General features: G+C 38.1%; 1 protein-coding gene across 3 annotated transcripts; it reads right to left on the bottom strand.

Moving 5' to 3' along the window:
- Window positions 1-5508: 5508 nt before the first annotated feature.
- Window positions 5509-18709, bottom strand: LOC126372223 (tripartite motif-containing protein 3-like). Of its 3 annotated transcripts, XM_050017889.1 has the most exons (13): window positions 18491-18709; window positions 17612-17805; window positions 16169-16278; window positions 13113-13747; window positions 12491-12731; window positions 11819-11981; window positions 10996-11172; window positions 10213-10316; window positions 8928-9013; window positions 7653-7811; window positions 7178-7310; window positions 6398-6651; window positions 5509-5950 (listed from the first exon to the last, which is right to left on the bottom strand). In XM_050017889.1, the coding sequence occupies exons 3-12, from the start codon at window positions 16257-16259 to the stop codon at window positions 6401-6403; spliced, it is 2040 nt and encodes a 679-aa protein (XP_049873846.1). In that variant the 5' UTR covers window positions 16260-16278; window positions 17612-17805; window positions 18491-18709; the 3' UTR covers window positions 5509-5950; window positions 6398-6400. The 3 variants fall into 3 exon arrangements, with proteins under 3 accessions (XP_049873846.1, XP_049873845.1, XP_049873844.1); XM_050017888.1 differs by lacking the exon at window positions 17612-17805 and having other exon boundaries at window positions 5509-5945; XM_050017887.1 differs by lacking the exon at window positions 17612-17805.
- Window positions 18710-18829: the final 120 nt, after the last annotated feature.

Here is an 18829-nt window from a genome sequence, read left to right on the forward strand (position 1 = left end):
TTTTGAGTTTTTAACTTTATTGTGTTTTGCACAAAAGTGACATTTTCGACAATACACTGAGATACTCCGTGATTACAATTTAAGTACAGATTCACAGCTTTAGATAAATATTTTTTAGCTTTTATGAATAAATACAAATTAACGACTCTTAAGTGTCAATTCCATCAAATTTGTGAATGCAAAAATAGTGATTTTGATGCCAAAATACATTCCATTTTTAGAAAATAACAATACGTCCATATGCTTCCATAATTTACATCTAAAATGACTTTATGCGAAAAATAATTATTTATCTTAATAATGTATAATCACTAAGTATTTTTGTACCAATCTGCTGTTGCGACTGTCCTTTTGAGGAGAGTTCACGAATCTCTGTTGTTTGGTTCAGTGTTGCGGCAGAAATTACTTACTCTTAAATCCCATACTTACTGATCTTTTTGTAAGATTGTTTGAGACTTATCCGAGATTCATGTCAAATGTTTCTGCGTGGGTCTACAACGTAATAGGTGTAAAAGACGGCGCACTCTAAACACTAGATGAGCTAATAGTTTGACCGGTCTTACATACAACATAACAAAAAAAAATCCCATAAATAAAACACAATCGGTGCCAATCAAACTATCAAGTAAGCTAACGTATAAAGTGTGCACTCCAGTTCTAATACTCTTTGACAAGTTGAATTTCCAAGTACCAAGCTTGATTGCAGCAAGGCTGGGCAGGAGATAGTGAAAACAGTAAATGCACTTGTAATAGAAGGCAGTGGCGTGCGGGTAGTTTGTGACATCACTTTATATTACATATTAAGGCGAAACAACACGCAACCATAGTAAAACCCACCCAGTGTAAAGAGACAGGGTTTTATCCACATTTCCCATAGTAACATTTTTACATTTCTGTTATACTTAAATGAACAATTTTCTACTTTAGATGCTATGTTATAGAGTTTAAGACTGGTAACAATGTAGAAGTCGGATACTTTCTCTAGCACTTGATCATATTCTAGCTTACAATGGACAGACGAAAACAAAGGAACTTTCGATGACACACATCGCGTACACAACATGCCAATAGTAAATTATACTGACTGCCAACTTAATAAACTTGAGAAAAATACAAATATTAACTATTGCTTTTGAAATCTTAGGGCGGCCGGTAAAAGCGACTGTTGGCATTGGTACCGACGTCAAAACAACACGACAAACATATACATGCATTGATTTCATGACTTATTAAAAATACGAGTTATTTATACTTAATATTAAAATATTCGAGTCACGAAGATCCGTTAAGTTGGTAAATCGCAGTAACAGTCAAATGACGGAGCTGATTAAGATGACAGAGGTACGTTGCAGCGGACTTAGCACCGTAAGCGTGCGACTCTTTCTCGCCTCGACATACGTCACCCGTCACTCTCTCACAGTACTGCACAGAAAGAGACAGACGATCTCTGTCGCGGCGAGAATGAGTCGCGTGCTTACAGTGCTAAGCCCGCAGTACACGTTATTATTTCAACCTGTCAAGTGAACTTAACATACTAAAATCGCTAAAATCTTCGCAAAAAGGTTAAATCAGCAATTTTAATCATGATAATAATATCACATTAAGCTGGAAACACTTCATAAGTAATTAGTGGATTTAAAGTATGACTGACTTTGACACACACTTAACAGATTTTAAAAGTACTGACGTACACCTGCGACAATCACATATTCGATATTCGAGTCAAACGTCTATTTTAAAACATCCCAACAGTCTAAAACAATCTAGGCTCACTAGACACCTACTACCCGACTAGACTACCTACATCGCGTCACTGATTATCACGATAACTGCTATTATGAAACCTTTTTATTATGAAGTAAACTTAAAGCTACAGAGTAACAGCTAAGAGCCTCATTTCATAATACGATACGGTTAATTGTAACTTGATATATTTATTTATTTTATTTAACAGTGTAACAGTTAGTTCCTAGTAACATTGTGGCTATATATTTTTGACAAAGTGATTATGAATATATACAATCCTGACATTATGTCCTCTTTGAAATTGGCAGCTCTTTATAGGCACTTGATGAAGTTGGAATTGATAGATTGAAATGTATTGATTTTTATTTTGTGTATAATATTAAACATACCTACTTAACTGATAAGTAAACAATGTGTTACAGATATTAGGACTATTGCCAACACACGGCGAGTAGAAACTGTTTTGTCGTACACGATAGAACTCCAGTTTCTAAAAGGGAAAATTATACAAACAAACGCTACTTAACACAGAAGTCTCACAGAAAAAACTTATTTATAGCAACAAATATTTATATACACATAATAAAAATGATAGATCAAGGATATTTCTTAGTTCCTTTACGTAACGTAGTATACAAACAAGTCGCCGTGACCCTGCGCCGCGGTTTTGCGGTCCGATAAGGATTTATATAACCACATCAAGATGGACGTTTATATATTTTGTACGCATTATTTTATCTTTATTATTATCTATTTAAGAGCTGGTTTCTCTTGACGAAACGCACTTGCTTCACTTAAATGATTTATTGTATTAATAGGCCTAAAGCTTTTTTCCTCGTGACTTAAAGTTTCAAATGCCGCAAATGGCATTAACTACTTGGCCGGAGAAATGGGGAACGCTGAGGTCTCTCACCGTATTTTTTTTTGTAAAATAACACGTTCTCACATGTTTTGGAATACAAATAAAATTGTATCTCAATTGTGTATCGCAGGCAGGAACATAACAGGTTAACTATAATATAAGTTATACCATGAACTTTCTCTTAAAATGTAAATTATTTATACCGTGTAATTAATCTACTGATCAAAGGCTTTCCTAGGACATACTACAGCTATACATATCTACAGAACTGGATAAATTCAGTGAGTTGCGTGTGGCAACAATTTCAAGATATTTTATTGAATAATACACCTCTGCCTACCCTTTCGAGGACTGGCGTGATGCTATGTTTACAGAATAAAAATATCTATATCTGAATAGAATCGAAAATTGTTTTAACTGTTATATATTATTGTAGTTATAAAAGATTCAGTTATATATTTCATTAAGATCGTAGTTGTTGTAGTAGGATCAGATAGGACAAATAAGATTGTATCACGTGAACGCGATGTTCGTGCTTCACTCAGCTGTGCCCACAGAATACCAGCGTCTGCGCTATCGCCGTGTCTTATGCCGAGTGGGATCCATTTATTGAGGGCGTCCACCACCGCCATATGATTTATCGACCACTTCTTTTGTTTTTTGATATTGTGTAAGTTTATATATATTTGATGTTATTGTATTGTAGCTGTGGCGTCCTTTAATAGTAAATATTTTCCCTTTTTCTTTTAAACTCTGAAGCCAAATCGCATCACAGATTGTACCAGTACATGTCTTTGCAAGTATTAGCAACAATGCAATTGATACAGATAATCGTTGAAGTGGATCGCGGTAGGTTGCTAAACGTATCGCGTGATTAAGGGCCGTTTGTCAATATCGAATACCGAATGCTCTTAGCTTTTATGATACAATTACATACAACGAAGGAACTGTTCACATACCTCCATAATCAATCGTGTTCAAATAGTTTCCTTACCCTCATTTTTACTACATCAATGTTTCAATTAAATCTGAATAAGTTTTAGATATAAGAAATAAGAAGTAATTTCAAGTAGTACGTATTAATTTATGATAAACGCTCAGACATTATTTCTAAACTCTAGCAAAATGGAAGCTTCTTCCCTTACCGACTCATAGTCACACCAAGTTATCACACCAGTGTTACAAACAGGATTTTTTTTCTTGTTAATCACACTACAATTTTTTCCACACCATTTATTGTATTTATTCCCTAACTAGTGCTGTCCTAGCTGTACTACGGTATCTACCAGTACCAGTGTTAGTATATAACTATTTTTTTTTTAATTAAAAGAAAACATTCAAATTATGTATATAGCTTTTATTTACAACTAATTCGAATTTAAAATTAAAACTATAAAATGGTGAAAATCATTAAAACATTTTCTTGAAACAATGTTTAACGTAATGTTTCAAGAAAATGTCCTAATGATATTTCACCATTTAAAAGTTTTAATTGGCAGGAAATCACAAAATTATCTTTTTCTGTTTGGTCCACCCACAAAACCATATTTGTGATAAATTTTTATAATCTTTTTGTTTGTAATATTGATGTTTTTCAAATAATAATACTTGTCCACGTTTTCTATTAATAATGGTAAAATCCATGTCTCAATGCGATTGTAAACCAAGGCACAATTTGCAAAAATATTGATGTGTAGATGCGCATTTGTTTGTCAAACGTCAATTGTCTATCATTATCACAATTATTGCGTTTCCTACCGGCCAGCACTAGATAAGGTTGCATTAATACATGAATCACTGGATATCTTCTGGATATCCAGAAGGCCATGGATTGCTCTAAATACTACGAAATAGATGCTAGTGTGCAGTGTAGGTACTATACGTAGGTACAGCACTAGTAATTATAATATACATGGTGTGTGAAAATTAGAAGTGTGACTAAAAAGAAAAAAAATCCTGTTTGTAACACTGGTGTGATAACTTGGTGTGACTATGAGTCGGTAGGGGCTTCTTCTATGTGATATGGTGTTATCGTTCTTATTGAGCAATTATATCATTAAAAGTATTATCCAAGAAAGCTAGTTATATTTTTAAAGTAATGGGATTGTTCGTGAAATGATTGTGTGAGATTTATTATCTATAACGGCGTACGCTAAACTTGGGAGCACGGCGCGGGTCAGACCAGCTTATGTTGGACAATTCTACAAACTTGTGCACCGCCAGTGTAACTTGGCCCGACCCGCAACGAACCCGCGCGACGTTTAGCGGACAGCTTTTATCACATAACAGCCACTGGCTGTACTAATAAATTACGAGTAATGAGTGATTTGAAAGCGAGGCATCCGCTCTGATAATCACGCATGCAAAATGAAGTTAATTTATAGAATATTGTCAACGTCATTCATTCGTTCTTGCGCAGTTTGTGCCAATGGCAACACTATAAATGACTTGCATGTACAATAAGCAAAGCACACGCTGTGCGAAAATTTCCAACACAATAAATTCTCCGTGAAATTTTAAGTAAATATCGAGTAGTGATATAAATAAATGCCACTGTTGACGACTAGTCAATTTGAAATTGTAAACGCCAATAACAAATTTTGTGTAAATAGTGACGAAGTATTCGTATGGATCACATTTTAAATTATGGCGTCAAGTTATATACCACATGCAGACAAAGAAACGATACTTGACGAACTTGTACTATTGACTGTAGAACCAAATTTCTAGTATCAAAATAAATGTTTATTTGTAATTCGTTTCGAAAGCATATTAAATTCTAGAAATTTCGTACAAAAAATAACGATATGTTCATTATTCGCAAAATTTTCGTTTTTTAATCTGCACGTATGTATTATTATATGAGAAAATCAAAAATCAGTCGCGAAAAAATATACAATTGCCGAATTATTCAGCATCGATGCCGTAAAAAAATAACATATCTTAACCAACTTAATACGAAATAAATACTGTAAGTACTAAACATATCGTAAACGATATATCGCAGTGCTTGCGTACAGTCAGCAACAAAGGAAGCATTTGAAAATCATGAGTAACATTTTAAAAATCCCATTTTAATCAACAACCTCACGCATAGTATGTGCGTACAATACTTAACAAACGTTCATGAATATAAAATAGGAATTTACTTCAATTTGAGAAGCGTGACCTGTGCGGATGACTGTGCGCGTGCGCCTGCTGACTTTGGTACAAGTACCTCCCACTCGCAGTCCGAGATATGGCCAACATTCGATTCTCCGTTACAATACTGGACTAGCATGAAATTCGATTACAGTTTGCCTTGTGGCGTTTTCAGTTAACCATCCACCTTTCTCTTCTAATCTGAAACGAACGTTGACAAATATGTTAGCCGTTATAACTGCTGTTATTATTCGATACTTCAGCGTCTATCATAATATAGTCTGATCGCTCGCTTATATACCGCGCCTATCGGCAATAATGCCGTTCACGTGAGGGCCAGTCTGTATGTAAAGAGCATTATTGGTACTCTTTCCCTTTCCCCGGGCACATACGTCGCCTCTTAAGTCTCAGCTACAGACAGTTACACCCTGGACATTTCATACAAATCACCTCGTTTTACACAGACACTACACATTGACGTTATCGTACTCTCGTATCTGTGTGTGTGAAGTCTGACGCCCACTGATGTTCGAGGTAAACCTAGCTCTGCCGCAGGTGGTGAGCGGAGAGTTGCCGTTCTATTCGTAGTATTATTCCCTATTCTATGGTACAGCTCGCGATCAGACTATAGTACATTTACGAACTCACCATTCACCAGTAGGTGTGCAGCCTGAGACAGTCCCCGGCTAGATCGCACAGCAGTACTCTCTTGTCTGGCAGTAGCGTAAGTCCGGCCACGCGACGCGGTTTCTTGTCCGCCAGTTCACACGCCGCCAGTATGCGGCCACCCTCCTTCGCCTCCACCACCAGCAGCGCCGGCCGACCCCGCACCGAGCGAGCGCACACTATACGACGCCCGTTCTCAGAGTTCTCTAGGGCTATGCCACCGTAGCCGCCCCGACCTGTGTAATCAATAAAGAAGGTACAGCTGCTTGTTATTTGGCCAGTGTTAATGTAATAGGCTAGTTTCCAACTAGACAAATCAGTTACTTTTTACTAAACGTCAAAACACGAAATTACTTTAGTTTGTATGAAAAAGCACACTGTGATGTCATAGAAAAACGTTATAAAATATCGGACTTATTATTACTAAAACTCTTAAATAAGTTAAATAGAAAAAAAGAAAAAGTTTTTCGTTAGTTTCAGACCTGTCTTTATTTAGTAATTAGAATTTTGTTAATTTATTTTGAACCTAGTTCACGACTCAATTGCGTAGACATTGATCGTGACGCGAAATATACAAAGTAGACTTCAAGTTAGGGAAAATTGCTAGCTAATAATAAATAAGTACTCGTTAAAATCTCAAACACGATTGAACAAGTTAGTGTAGAATGTGCATATCGTTTTATCTCACAAATGATTTTCACACTTTCTCGATTCAATTCTCGAGTAGGTTATAACAGTAGTAAAATCCATAGGATAGATTACCTTTAGGTACGGGCGCCAACGTCGTCCGGAGGTTGCCTTCGGCGTCGTATATCCGCACGGCGACGTCCGCTATGACTATCATGTCCTCTGCCAGCGCCAGGCCACCCACTAACCCAAGGTCGCCGTTGCCGATCTGAGATCAAAATTATAGGACTTTTCAATAAAGCAATACATACAACACATGCAGCGTGCAATGTTAAGTAGACAAATATCACAGATATTATATTCAGACGCAATGTTTAGTCGCAATTCTTCTTCTATCGTGTGGGCTGTGAAGTGGTTATTATTGAGCCGCCAAAGTCGTACGTAAGTCGTAAGAGATGGGTTCTTATTGCCTAGCGCCCATACTAGATGAAATAAGATGTTGGACAGTGTTAAGCTATACTATTCCTTCATCCGACACAACATCACATCCGTATGTGATATTTCAAAAGGGCGCTTACGTGGTTTTCCGTATAAGGCGGCGGTATAGTACCTCTAGTTCAATATTCCCGGTGCTGTCGAACACGAAGACGGTCCGGGCCCCGTTGTCGGCCACGGCCAGGCGCCGCGAGCGCGCGTCCGCGGCCACGCACACCGGCTCCACCAGCCGCTCCGACCTGATCGTGCGCACCGTGCTGCCCTCGTTGTTCACCTGCACCATCACATAATACAGTATTTCGGTGTGTAAGTAAAGCCTTACTGGCACAATTGGGTATTTATTTATTTAAAAAAAGTACAACCACAACACACAAAAACAAGATGGGCGGATGTGGTCAAAAAGGACCTGTGTATGTGCAATGTCTCCGAGAACGACACGTCAGATAGAGCGAAGTGGAAGAGAAGTACGAAGAAGGCAGACCCCACCATCAGATGGGAATAATAAATGCCAAGGAGAGAGAGAGAGAGAGAGACAACCACAACACACATATTGAGCTTATTCCACAACTTTACTAGGTATTATTCTGACTGATATGTGTAACAATAACGGTGTACTCGCAATCAATAAACTAATTTACGAATTCAACAATAGCAGAAAGGTAATTAAAAGGTAATTAAACTCTAAACTAAATCAAAACATACAAATAAATTTTGGTGGTAGACTTAAAATGTTAACTCAAAAAGTGCCGAATAATTTTAGACCTGAAACTGTGTAACTTGTCATGAAATATATCCACATCAATTCCAGCATTAATATTATTATACTCCTTAAGCATCCTCACAGTTGGTGACTGTCGGCCCAAATTTGTTCTGCAAAAGGGCGTGTAAAATAACCTACCAATTTTATTCCGGGGATATCTTGAGGGAACAGAAAGGGGGGAACATTCCGGAAGACCACCGCACTGTATAATGACCATTAAGAATTTTATGCAAGAATGGGTAGTTTCCTAGGTCAAAGATATATTATGAAATTCTGATTACTAAATAAACACAGATCTAAAGGTGACAAAAACCGTTTTCTTTTTTCTATTCAACTTGTTTATGTATTTTAATAATGAAAAATGTAATAATAAGCGCGACATTTTATCTTGACCACTGGTTTTCTAACACATTAATGATTCTACAAAATGTCTTTGTACTAGTTTACTGTATTTGTATGCATGTTTGGTAAATAAATAATTGTTATTATTTATTACACATGCCACTTTCATAAGTATACATTAACTGTACTTGTCTTGCAAGTACTGTTTACTATTTTAGCTTGCAAATGTATCAACAATCTCATGCCATGCTGGTATGCAAGCTGTAAGAAAGTGTAAGAAAATAGCACCTCGGTAAGCGTCCGCGTCCGCCAGTTGACAGCAACTACTCCTTCCGAGGTGACGGCTATCCCTGTACAACTCCGACCCGCTAGACCTGTAAACATTATATTTTTTTATTTAATCATAACAATGACATGACAACGAGTCATTGTGCATTCCGGGTTTTGGATTTGCCGCGATACTGTAGCGCCTCTGGAATGTTCGCGGAGACATGAGTGGACGGTTTCCATGCAATCTTGTGTAAGCGAGTTGCTTCACTGTTGGAACGAGTGCGTGGCAGCTCCAACAGAATCCTGAACGCGATTGCCGATAAATGTGATCCTTATTATGTAAACTAACTATGTAAGTTTTTGTTACTAACCTTATGGATCGTATGTATTAAAATATAAAAAGTAAATGTAATAAGTACCTACCTATGTTAATGTAAAATGTAAAATTTAATGCATCCTTTTTGACTAACATATAAGTGCTTTGGCGTTAGCTGTAAGCTTAGGTATATTGTGAATTGGATAAATAAATAAATAAATGTCGTCCGAATAAACATTTTTTGAACTTGAATTTTGAATTGTCGTGCTAGGATGAGAACGTATTCATTGTATATATATCCACTAATAAATAATTTACGATACGGCTCACCACCTATCACGTTGGCATACCATACAGCACCGTGAGGTGCGGATCATCTTGAGAGGGTTGCACCTCTGACCCCAATACTTGTGAGCTTACATACTTATGTATGTTGTTATGTTACTATTAATTCTTATCTGTATATAAATTATATAATTCTTATCGTATGAAAATCTGCGGAGCAGTTCAATACCTAGTTGTCGCACAGCGCGAAGTATATCGCAGGCTTTCACCAATACATTTTTGAATCTACGTCATTTCGCAAGGTGTTATAGCCGAGGAGGTCAGGACGGTCCATCTAGTCCAAATATACTATAGTATCCTTTTAATACGACATTTCGGCCACCCTTAGGTTGCTATAAATCACATACCTACCCCGGGAAGAACGCTGTTTTGTTTTCGTTCTAAATCATGCTTGATTCAAAAATATTTTATAACAATTAAATACCTACACGTTGTCTACGTTTTTCATTGACTTGGCCGGGAATCGAATCGGCTCTCGATACAAGAGGCGAACGACCTTCTAGTATATTTCGGGGATTATCTCAATGCGATTAAAGAATGAAAGCAGGTACTTATTAAAAAAAATGTCTTACGACCTTTACTTATATCTATGGCATTCGCAGGCACTAAACAAAATAATTGATTATTACATAAACAGCTTACCTTCATTGACGATATGATTCTTGAATGCGAATGTCTCTTCATCCAGCACTTTCACCCTAGAATTCCCTGCGTCGAGCACATAGATCTCTCTTCGCTTGGGACACCTGAAAAATAACAATCCGAATGTTATGAAGAATTTTGCATGCATCAAACCGGTACCCTCGAAGGGGTAGGCAGAGGTGTATGGTATACATATCTCTTCGTCAGCTGGCGAGCCCATAGCCACAACTCTTAGAAACCACGTGATATCAATAATTTTGAAGTAACAAGTATACAGACAGTCTAGCCATTTATAAACTCATGCCCGTTTAATTCCTAACACTGTGAGCAGTGCCACAAGTAATCAGAAGATAATTTTTAGCTATTTTTGATACGAAGTCCTAACGTGGATCTGCAGGGCTAACATGCGCAACGTGATAAAATTATCGATCGATTTTTATCTTGTCGAAATCGATAAGTTTGTTTTTTTTGTCAATAACATGTATGCCACGTTATTTTGTTGGTATTTTGACAAAACAACAGAACTTATTTGGGTTCACATATTAGCACCAATCGACAAAACGACGCAATTATATCGTCAGAATCGATAAAATGACCGTGACAAAATTTTATCACTTGGCGCATGTTAGCCCTAATGATGTACCATATGGTGACAGGTGATCAGTACTTCATCTACGTTCGTTCGTGTTTCGCTCGTACTTACGCGTAAGACGGCATTCGGTAAGAATGAGATTTTTGTTCATATTAATAACCCGGGCGCTCCACAGTGGCAACGTAGTATACCTGGCGAGCGCGACGGGCTGGCTGAGCTGGTCCTTGCCGGTGCCGCGCGCGCCCCACAGCAGCAGCGGCGCGGCGGCGGGCGCCACGCTGGCGCGCAGCGGCGAGTCGCGCACGCCGCGCGAGAACACGCACACGCGCACGCACACCGCGCCCGCCGCCCACGGACGCATCGAGATCCTGCGCCGGAGTCCACGTCATTAACAAATCTTTTATCCGCGCACGCACACGCTCAATGTTTGTAGCATGAGCGTTTAACTACCTTACATGTATTGTCTTATTTGTCATAAGATATAAATGCTACACTATCGTATTAGGATGGTCCTATAATGATAGATGAGTTTTGATATGTTAATAAATTAATAAATTATGCGTCCCCATTACATGTAAACTCAATGAAACTTCTTCCACTATCGCGGGGGTTATTATGAGGTGGATTATCGACCTCATCAGCCCTGGTGTCAGGGTTATTATTGAGTCGCCGAAGACCCCTGACATAACTTATGTGACGACAACGTCAATGAAACTTATAACACATCTTCGCGAAGCGTGGGGGGTTCAAGATATTCAGTCAGTCAGTGGGACGAACATAGGCTATGTTTACACTTTACAACTACTAGACTAACCACGCTGGCTCCATGCTAGCGCCCCGCCACAGTATGGCAGACCTTCATATTCCGTAGACGCTCGGCGCAATGAACATTCGTTCGACACAATGGGCCTAACATAAAGATAAGAGGAATCTATGCATAGTTGCATATAGACGGCAGTTATATCTACAGATTTAGGCGGAGCGTCTCTTCAGGTTTTAGGTCGGACAGTTTACCTATATAGTCCGGAGTCCAAGTCGACCACGTTGCAGGGCAGCGGCTGGTCGTCGAGCGTGGCGGCGGCCGACACGGGGTCGCCTCCAGTGCTGCGAGCCTCGCCGTGGTAGTCCACTGTACGGAGAGTGACCACCACCTCCAACCCGCACACACACGCCGAATCTGGAATTCGGTAGAATACTGAGTAAAAAACAATCCCACTTATCTACGGTTTCATTAGGTAATTATTACCTAACACGAACTGTAACGTGTATGAAACTATTGATGAATGTGGAGGAAGCAAGAGAAGTGTCAGGATCGAAGCAAATGGAATCCCATAGGACTCTGGTTACCTCGGTAGGAAATCATCGTCATCAGATCTCATACATCTTTTCCAGATGACTTATACAATATTTAATAGGCATTTTTCTTCATGACTCTATAAGCCAAGGTCTACCACACGCTCTGCAGATGTAGTCAGTGGCAGGACGCCCAGTGCCACTTTCGTGTCGTCTGGCCTTTTTCTCTGCCAACAGATCAAACCAGGCATTATCGTGGATTTTTAGTCCATTTTGAACTCTCCTGCGTCAACTGCTTCGATCCTCGGACAGCTTCTCCTCTTACATTTGATGATGTTTCTTCTATACTAAGATGGTGACTACTGTTAAAGAAACAAAATTGCATGTACTTACCAAGCTGCAATGTGCACAGTCCAGGGAAGGTAGTGCTGGTTCGTACGCGTCCGAGTTCGGCGAGCGCCTCGGCGAACCTGTGTTGCGCGTCGTTGTGTGCGAAGTCCACCGCTAAGAAAGCGTTCTCCCGCGGCTCTGCCAACGCCGCAGCGTCGCCCAGCCGTGCACCCAGCGCTGCCGCGCGGCTACTCACCTCGCGGACTTCGACTTGCTGCTGCAGACCTGAACATTCTGCTTCCACCTGGAATGTTCTTGTCGTTATTTGTAGTTTAGTTGATAGGGGTCGTTGTATTTGTTCGGATAGTCTGCGTTAGGTGGGCAATAAAATATATAATTATGTTGTGAATAATACCGTATTTAGTCACCGTGGTAGGGTTTCACAAGCCTTAATTTATGTACGTAAAATAATATTAAACCCAGAATCACGTTTTAGACACCACAACCACAGGGTTTGTGTCTGGTATTAATTAAATGTGTTTATCGCTTTCTACTAATATTCATATATAGTTTATAATGGTGACTATCATTTAAAGATCGTTGTATTCTTAATAATAATAAACAATTTATTTTAGTACTTATTATATTATTATGGTAGTTTTTTTTTTGTTTAAGTACAACTCACTTTCGTTTTTTCCGCATCGATCAACTTCAATTGTTCCTCGAGCAGCTTTCGTTTGTGCGTGGCGGCGGCGGCGGCGGCCGATTTGAGCTCGCTGTGCCGCTTGTCGAGCGCCGCGCGCAGCTCCGCGAAATGCCGGTCGATGGCCTCGTCCGCCGCACTGGCCGCCGCTTCCAACCTTCGCAGCTCGCTCGCTACCGCCTCCCGGGCTGACCCCAACTTACTCAAACATTCATTCGCTCTATACAACAATATCTCCGACATCCTTTTCAGTGCTATCGAAAACGGCACGACGGTATGATCGCAAGGCGTATCGCTGTGCGGGTCCGCACAATGTCTGCAGAACACGCAGTCGCAAGTCTCGCAGAAGAGCAACTCTCTGCCGGGATGTGAGCTGCACTGTGGTATGACTTCCCTACGCTGGCGGGCCATGAGATCTAGCAGCTGGTTTACGAGGAATGAGGGCGGTAGGGCTGGTACTCCGCCGCGCGGTATTGTTATAAGTTCGCGGCATATCGGACATCGGAAGCTACCGGCGTCTCTGGTCTGTGAGGCGGCTATTCGGGTGAGACAATGCAGACAGACTGTATGCGAACACGGCAGGAGCTTCGGGGTGTGTTCTCCACCGTCATAAGTGCCTGCAACCGAACAAAGACGATTAAACTTTATATGGTATCGCATCGGCGCAGGAAATACTTGGCAGGAAAATGAATGAGGTTGTAACGAGTACACAGGTCACGTCGTTTTATTATTGCTGAAGCGACGCGTTTACTGTGTATGGGTGTTGAATGCTTTATGTGGATTTATGTTAAGTCGTAAAGACATTGGGACTGAATTAGTAACTTGGACAAACCGTTGTTACATTTACGTTCATTAACGTGTGAAGTTCTCTAAGGAAATATAATGATTATGTAGGTTCTAAAATAAGCAATTAATTAACAGTGTAAAAGAACACCGGTGCATGTGCACAAATCACGACAGGCTTATGTTACGATAGTAGAATTTGATAACAATGTACCTACTGTGTATTTACTTGTAACCTATAGTGGTGAATAAAACAATGAGTAATCGTTTATAATGTTGCAAATATGCCAGTGCTAATATTTTATAGTTACATCGTGACTTGAAATATGTTAATGTTAGTAATGACGCATTTGTAACTGATCTGTCTCTCCTCGATAGACACGGGTGAGAGCCTTCAGCGCTCCCCATTTGTCCGGCCAAGTAGTTAATGCCATCTGCGGCAAATCTACAATAAGTCACGTCAAAAAAAAAAAAAAAAAAAAAAAAAAAAAAAAAAAAAAAAAAAAAAAAAAAAAAACCTCGATAGACACACATAAATAAACTCACGCCATAATCCCTATTGGGGTAGGAACAGCTTCAAGTCGTGAAACTTGCATACACTTTTCGTATTTATGTTATAAAAACATATAGAAAGTATGAACTGTAACTGTCTTACTTTAAGTAAGAAGTTCGGAGGGCACGTTAAGCCATTGGTCCCGGCTATTGACCGTAAAACACATCCACCACCCTTAGTAGACCAGCGTGGTGTAGTATATATTCCCGGTTAACTGAGGGAAGGCCTTTGCCTAGCAATGGTCCGTATATAAACTGCTTATGTACATATGTAATGTAACTAACTGTCGTTGACTTCTGTCATACAGCGCATTGGTGTACACTGTAATGTTGTATGTACCTTTATAAACAAATAAATAAATAATAAATAAATAAATAACTATTCAGGATGATATGGTTCCTTTACATCCCTGATTATGCATGATCAGTGATGTAAAGGAATCCATGCGCCACGGAGGTGTTTAGTAGGCAAAATTAATAGAATTGATGAATCGTAAATAATCGTGTCATAGGTACTAGTCTACAACTCACACCACAATATTAATACGAGCAAGGATATTAAATATTGATGACTACACATTGACTTATATTGCATCATCATTACTGCGCCATTGGTAACATCATTAACAAATGATGATGATTGGTTCAACTTCAACTTTTTACTTTATGGAAACCTGTTGCTATGAATAACAAAAGAACGTAATTACCTACTTGTGACTAGTATTGGATAATAGGTATATCGTTTTCTGTTGGCCGTAGTACCTATGAGAGGTCAACCAGTTCATAGAATCCAAAGTTCAGGAACAAGATACTGTACGTACAAGTAATAATTTAAGTTATCATTGCTAAGGCACATATACATACATATGTATGTGTATATAGATACATTTATGTTTGATAAACGTTAGAATAACTAGTAGAAAAGACTCGACTGTGGTTTCCTATAATTACGTCTATAGTCATTTCTAGTCTTACCTAGACTAGAAATGACTATTAGTGGAATACCTATTAGAGTTCTTTAAATAGCTAAATGTTTAGTTGGAACCTTTAACTTCTTCTTCTATCGTGTGGGTTATGAAGCGATTTACCAACCTCACAAAATAGTGTTATTATTGAGCTTGCAAAGGCCCTAACGTAACTCATGTAACATCTTCGTAAGTACGTCTATAAGTAGTAAACGGGACCAACGGCTTAACGTGCCTTCGGAAGCACGGATCATTTTACTTTCGGACGAACGGGTGATCAGCCTGGGTTGTCCTAATCAAACCAGGGCCCACAAAGTGATTTGTGCGATATTTTCCCCTCGGGATTCGAATCCGGGACTTCCGGATCAGGGCCAACACTCAACCACTGGACCACGGAGGCCGGAGACCTTTAACTTATTTCAATAAACTTTGTTTCAGGGGAACCCAGCTAATTCTTTGAAAGACATCAAAAGGCTCAGTCATAAACTATAATTGTAAAATTTAGAGATTGCTACTTAGCAATAAGACCGCCTAGTGTACTCTTTCTAATTCTCTCCTGTTTTGTATTTCCTGTATGTGCAATAAAGTATTATGTTGTAATGTTATTAAATTCCGGCCAAAAGAATGCCATTCGAAACAAGTCTACGATCAAGCAATTTTAGAAAACTTAACATTAAAAGTAAAACTTACTATAGTAACATAAGCCTCACAATTATAAGTAAAGAATAGTGTACTAACAGAGACAGGTGCCGCAGGTGAGGAAGCTCTCGTTAAAGTCCTCGTAGTTGATGGAGACGGTCTCGACGAGCGTGGAGCTCATGCTCGCCATCCCGACGCCCAGCCGTGAGCTGTACGTACATTACACGTCATACTATATATACTTCTTGTGCTCTAGCATTGTGTATGACAGCAGGACAGAAATATAGAGTACAACTTAGTGCGAAAGAGACTAAGAAAATGTACTATTCTGACAGCTGTCCTATGCACCATGCTATAGTGCAAAAGGTATAATATTGTACAAGAATTATGCCTACCGCAGAAAGTGAAAAATACTACGTTAATTTACATATCTAAATACTCATGATACAAGGGAGTATGTAGGTAAGGTTCTCAACAAAATTAATGATGTTAATAAATTGTTATAATAAATCATTATTTCGTTAATACTTCTTGTGTGTAAGGGTGGGTTCTCACTGAAACAGAGCAGAATGGAGATGTGTGGAATGGGCCAATCACAGAGTGAGTGACAGAGAGAGTGAGAGAGAAGACACTTTGTTAGTCTTTCCTTACAACTCTGCTCTGGTTTGGTTTAGAGGAAACCCAATCTATTAAAAAATATTATTGTATCTTTACCATCTGCAAACTGATATAATACCTACACAATTATGTAGCTAAAACAGACCGACTGTGCTATTAAGAAAACCACAAATTGTAGGGAAATTTAGTATTTTGTAGACATGCCAATTTATTACCATTTTAAAAATAATTGGCTGGCAAAATAACAAAAATCTATGTTACATCCTGCTCTGTCATGTAGTGTGATCACACGAAAAGTATTAATCAATTTAATTGATTAGAAAAAAATTGCATTGTATAGAATAGACATTCAGAAACTAAAAAATATATTTTATACTAAGAAGCTATGTTTATGCTAAGGTTTATAAAATGTTCCTCACATTATGAAGAAACTATTAACATCAGAAATATTATTTAATAAAAAGGGCACTAATTCTCTAGTACGAAAAAATATTCCAGTAATGCACCAGATATACACTATACACAGACAATTAAGTATAATAATAAAATACATAAATAAAAGTTCTTAACTAAAAAGCATCACAGTACTGATTAAACTGACTGCACTACTTAATTAATTGAATCAATGATAAGCATGTAATTAATTAAATTATAAATAAAGAATGCACTAAGGTTTAAGAATAATAAAGCGTGGTTCAGATGCATTATGTGAAAAATGTATAAACAAGTATTCAAATTAATCAATTTAATTGATAAGGAGGTTAAGTTTATAAATAAATTGTGAAATTTTCCTCATAGTAAACATGCCTGCAGATAAACAATCACAATCAAAGAGTGTCAAAGTAGTAAATTAGTTGATTCAATAGTGTCGACATAATTAGTGTGTTACATTACGGTACTATTCATTAGAGTAATTATTCTAACCTGGTGTCCGTCTGCTAATAAGTGATAATATGCTGAGCACTGTCATGTGTGCCCGTGATTCACCACATGGACCAGCCCTGATTTATTTCATTGCCTCCAATTGGATGATACATTTAATTAGCTCATACCATACTTTGTAATGCTGTGTCGAATTGAAGTTGTGGGATGTTTTTTGTTTACTGCTGGTTAGCAAACTGATCAAACAAATAAGTTTGTTTATTTAAGAAGGGGAAATACAAATAATTATAAAATTCTTTTGCAAAAATGTAATAAGATTAAAATATACTTTTTTTATGGAAATATTATTTATACATATATGGTATTTTATCTGTACTTGCCGCTGACAGTAAATAAATATGTAATGAAACATTTTTATATAAAAAGGAATAATAATCACTCAGCAAAAACTACAGCACAAAATAAATAGCTCCTTTGCTATAAATACAAAAATGTAGTACACACCATGTTATCAAGCTTAGCAGTTACTGTAAGTTTGAGGTGCTTCAGAAACTTTGCTTACAGATTATAAGCAAGCCCTGAATATGGGACATAGATAAGATAGGATAAGCCTCATCCAAGATGCAGCTTAAAATTTGTCAGATACTTGTGCAAAGTTCAATGATCCTACACTGAACACATCTCAAATTGGAAGCTCCTTTAGCATTGCATAGTTTAACTAACGAGTCATAAACATACTATATTTAGATTTATGATCATGTAAATTATTTTGCATTCATATAAATGGGTATATGGCAATACAAAGGTGCTGTAAGAGGTGTATTTTATTATACAAAGTTGAATATGGTACGGTCAGCAATAGAAAACGGACAGAAACTTAAATTAAGCATTATTTTAGAGAGAAAACTTAAAAATACTCACAGAAAAGAACAACAATACATGGACGTGGCCTCAGGGACTAATGAGAGACACACCTCGTGTTGTTTATCTCATTTTAGACGTTGACTCAAGCTTGCGATGAGCTTTATTGCTCTTTTAAGTAAATGAACCCGTGAATAGACTCGAAATGAACTGTGAGCGTAAACAAATTAGGTATATTTAACACGTTAGCACTTTCAAACGTACGTCGCTCGCAACTGTACTGTACTATAAATGATTTACTAAATATAAACTGTACTATAAATGATTTACTGACGCAAACAACTACATTAGGCGGCTTTGAAATGCTTATTTACTCTTGATTTATAAAACAATGTAAAG

Source organism: Pectinophora gossypiella, chromosome 13 (assembly GCF_024362695.1).
Source record: "Pectinophora gossypiella chromosome 13, ilPecGoss1.1, whole genome shotgun sequence".
Classification (NCBI taxonomy): Eukaryota; Metazoa; Arthropoda; class Insecta; order Lepidoptera; family Gelechiidae; genus Pectinophora; species Pectinophora gossypiella.

Bases quoted from the DNA above. Each gene is read 5' to 3' on its own strand.
- LOC126372223 (XM_050017888.1), bottom strand. From the start codon at position 18,510: ATGTATTGTTGTTCTTTTCT. The intron at 11,173-11,818 runs GTAAACTGTCCG...ACTCCGGCGCAG, and splicing joins TTGGACTCCGGACTATATAG to GATCTCGATGCGTCCGTGGG. The intron at 10,317-10,995 runs GTATACTACGTT...GTTATTTTTCAG, and splicing joins CAGCCCGTCGCGCTCGCCAG to GTGTCCCAAGCGAAGAGAGA.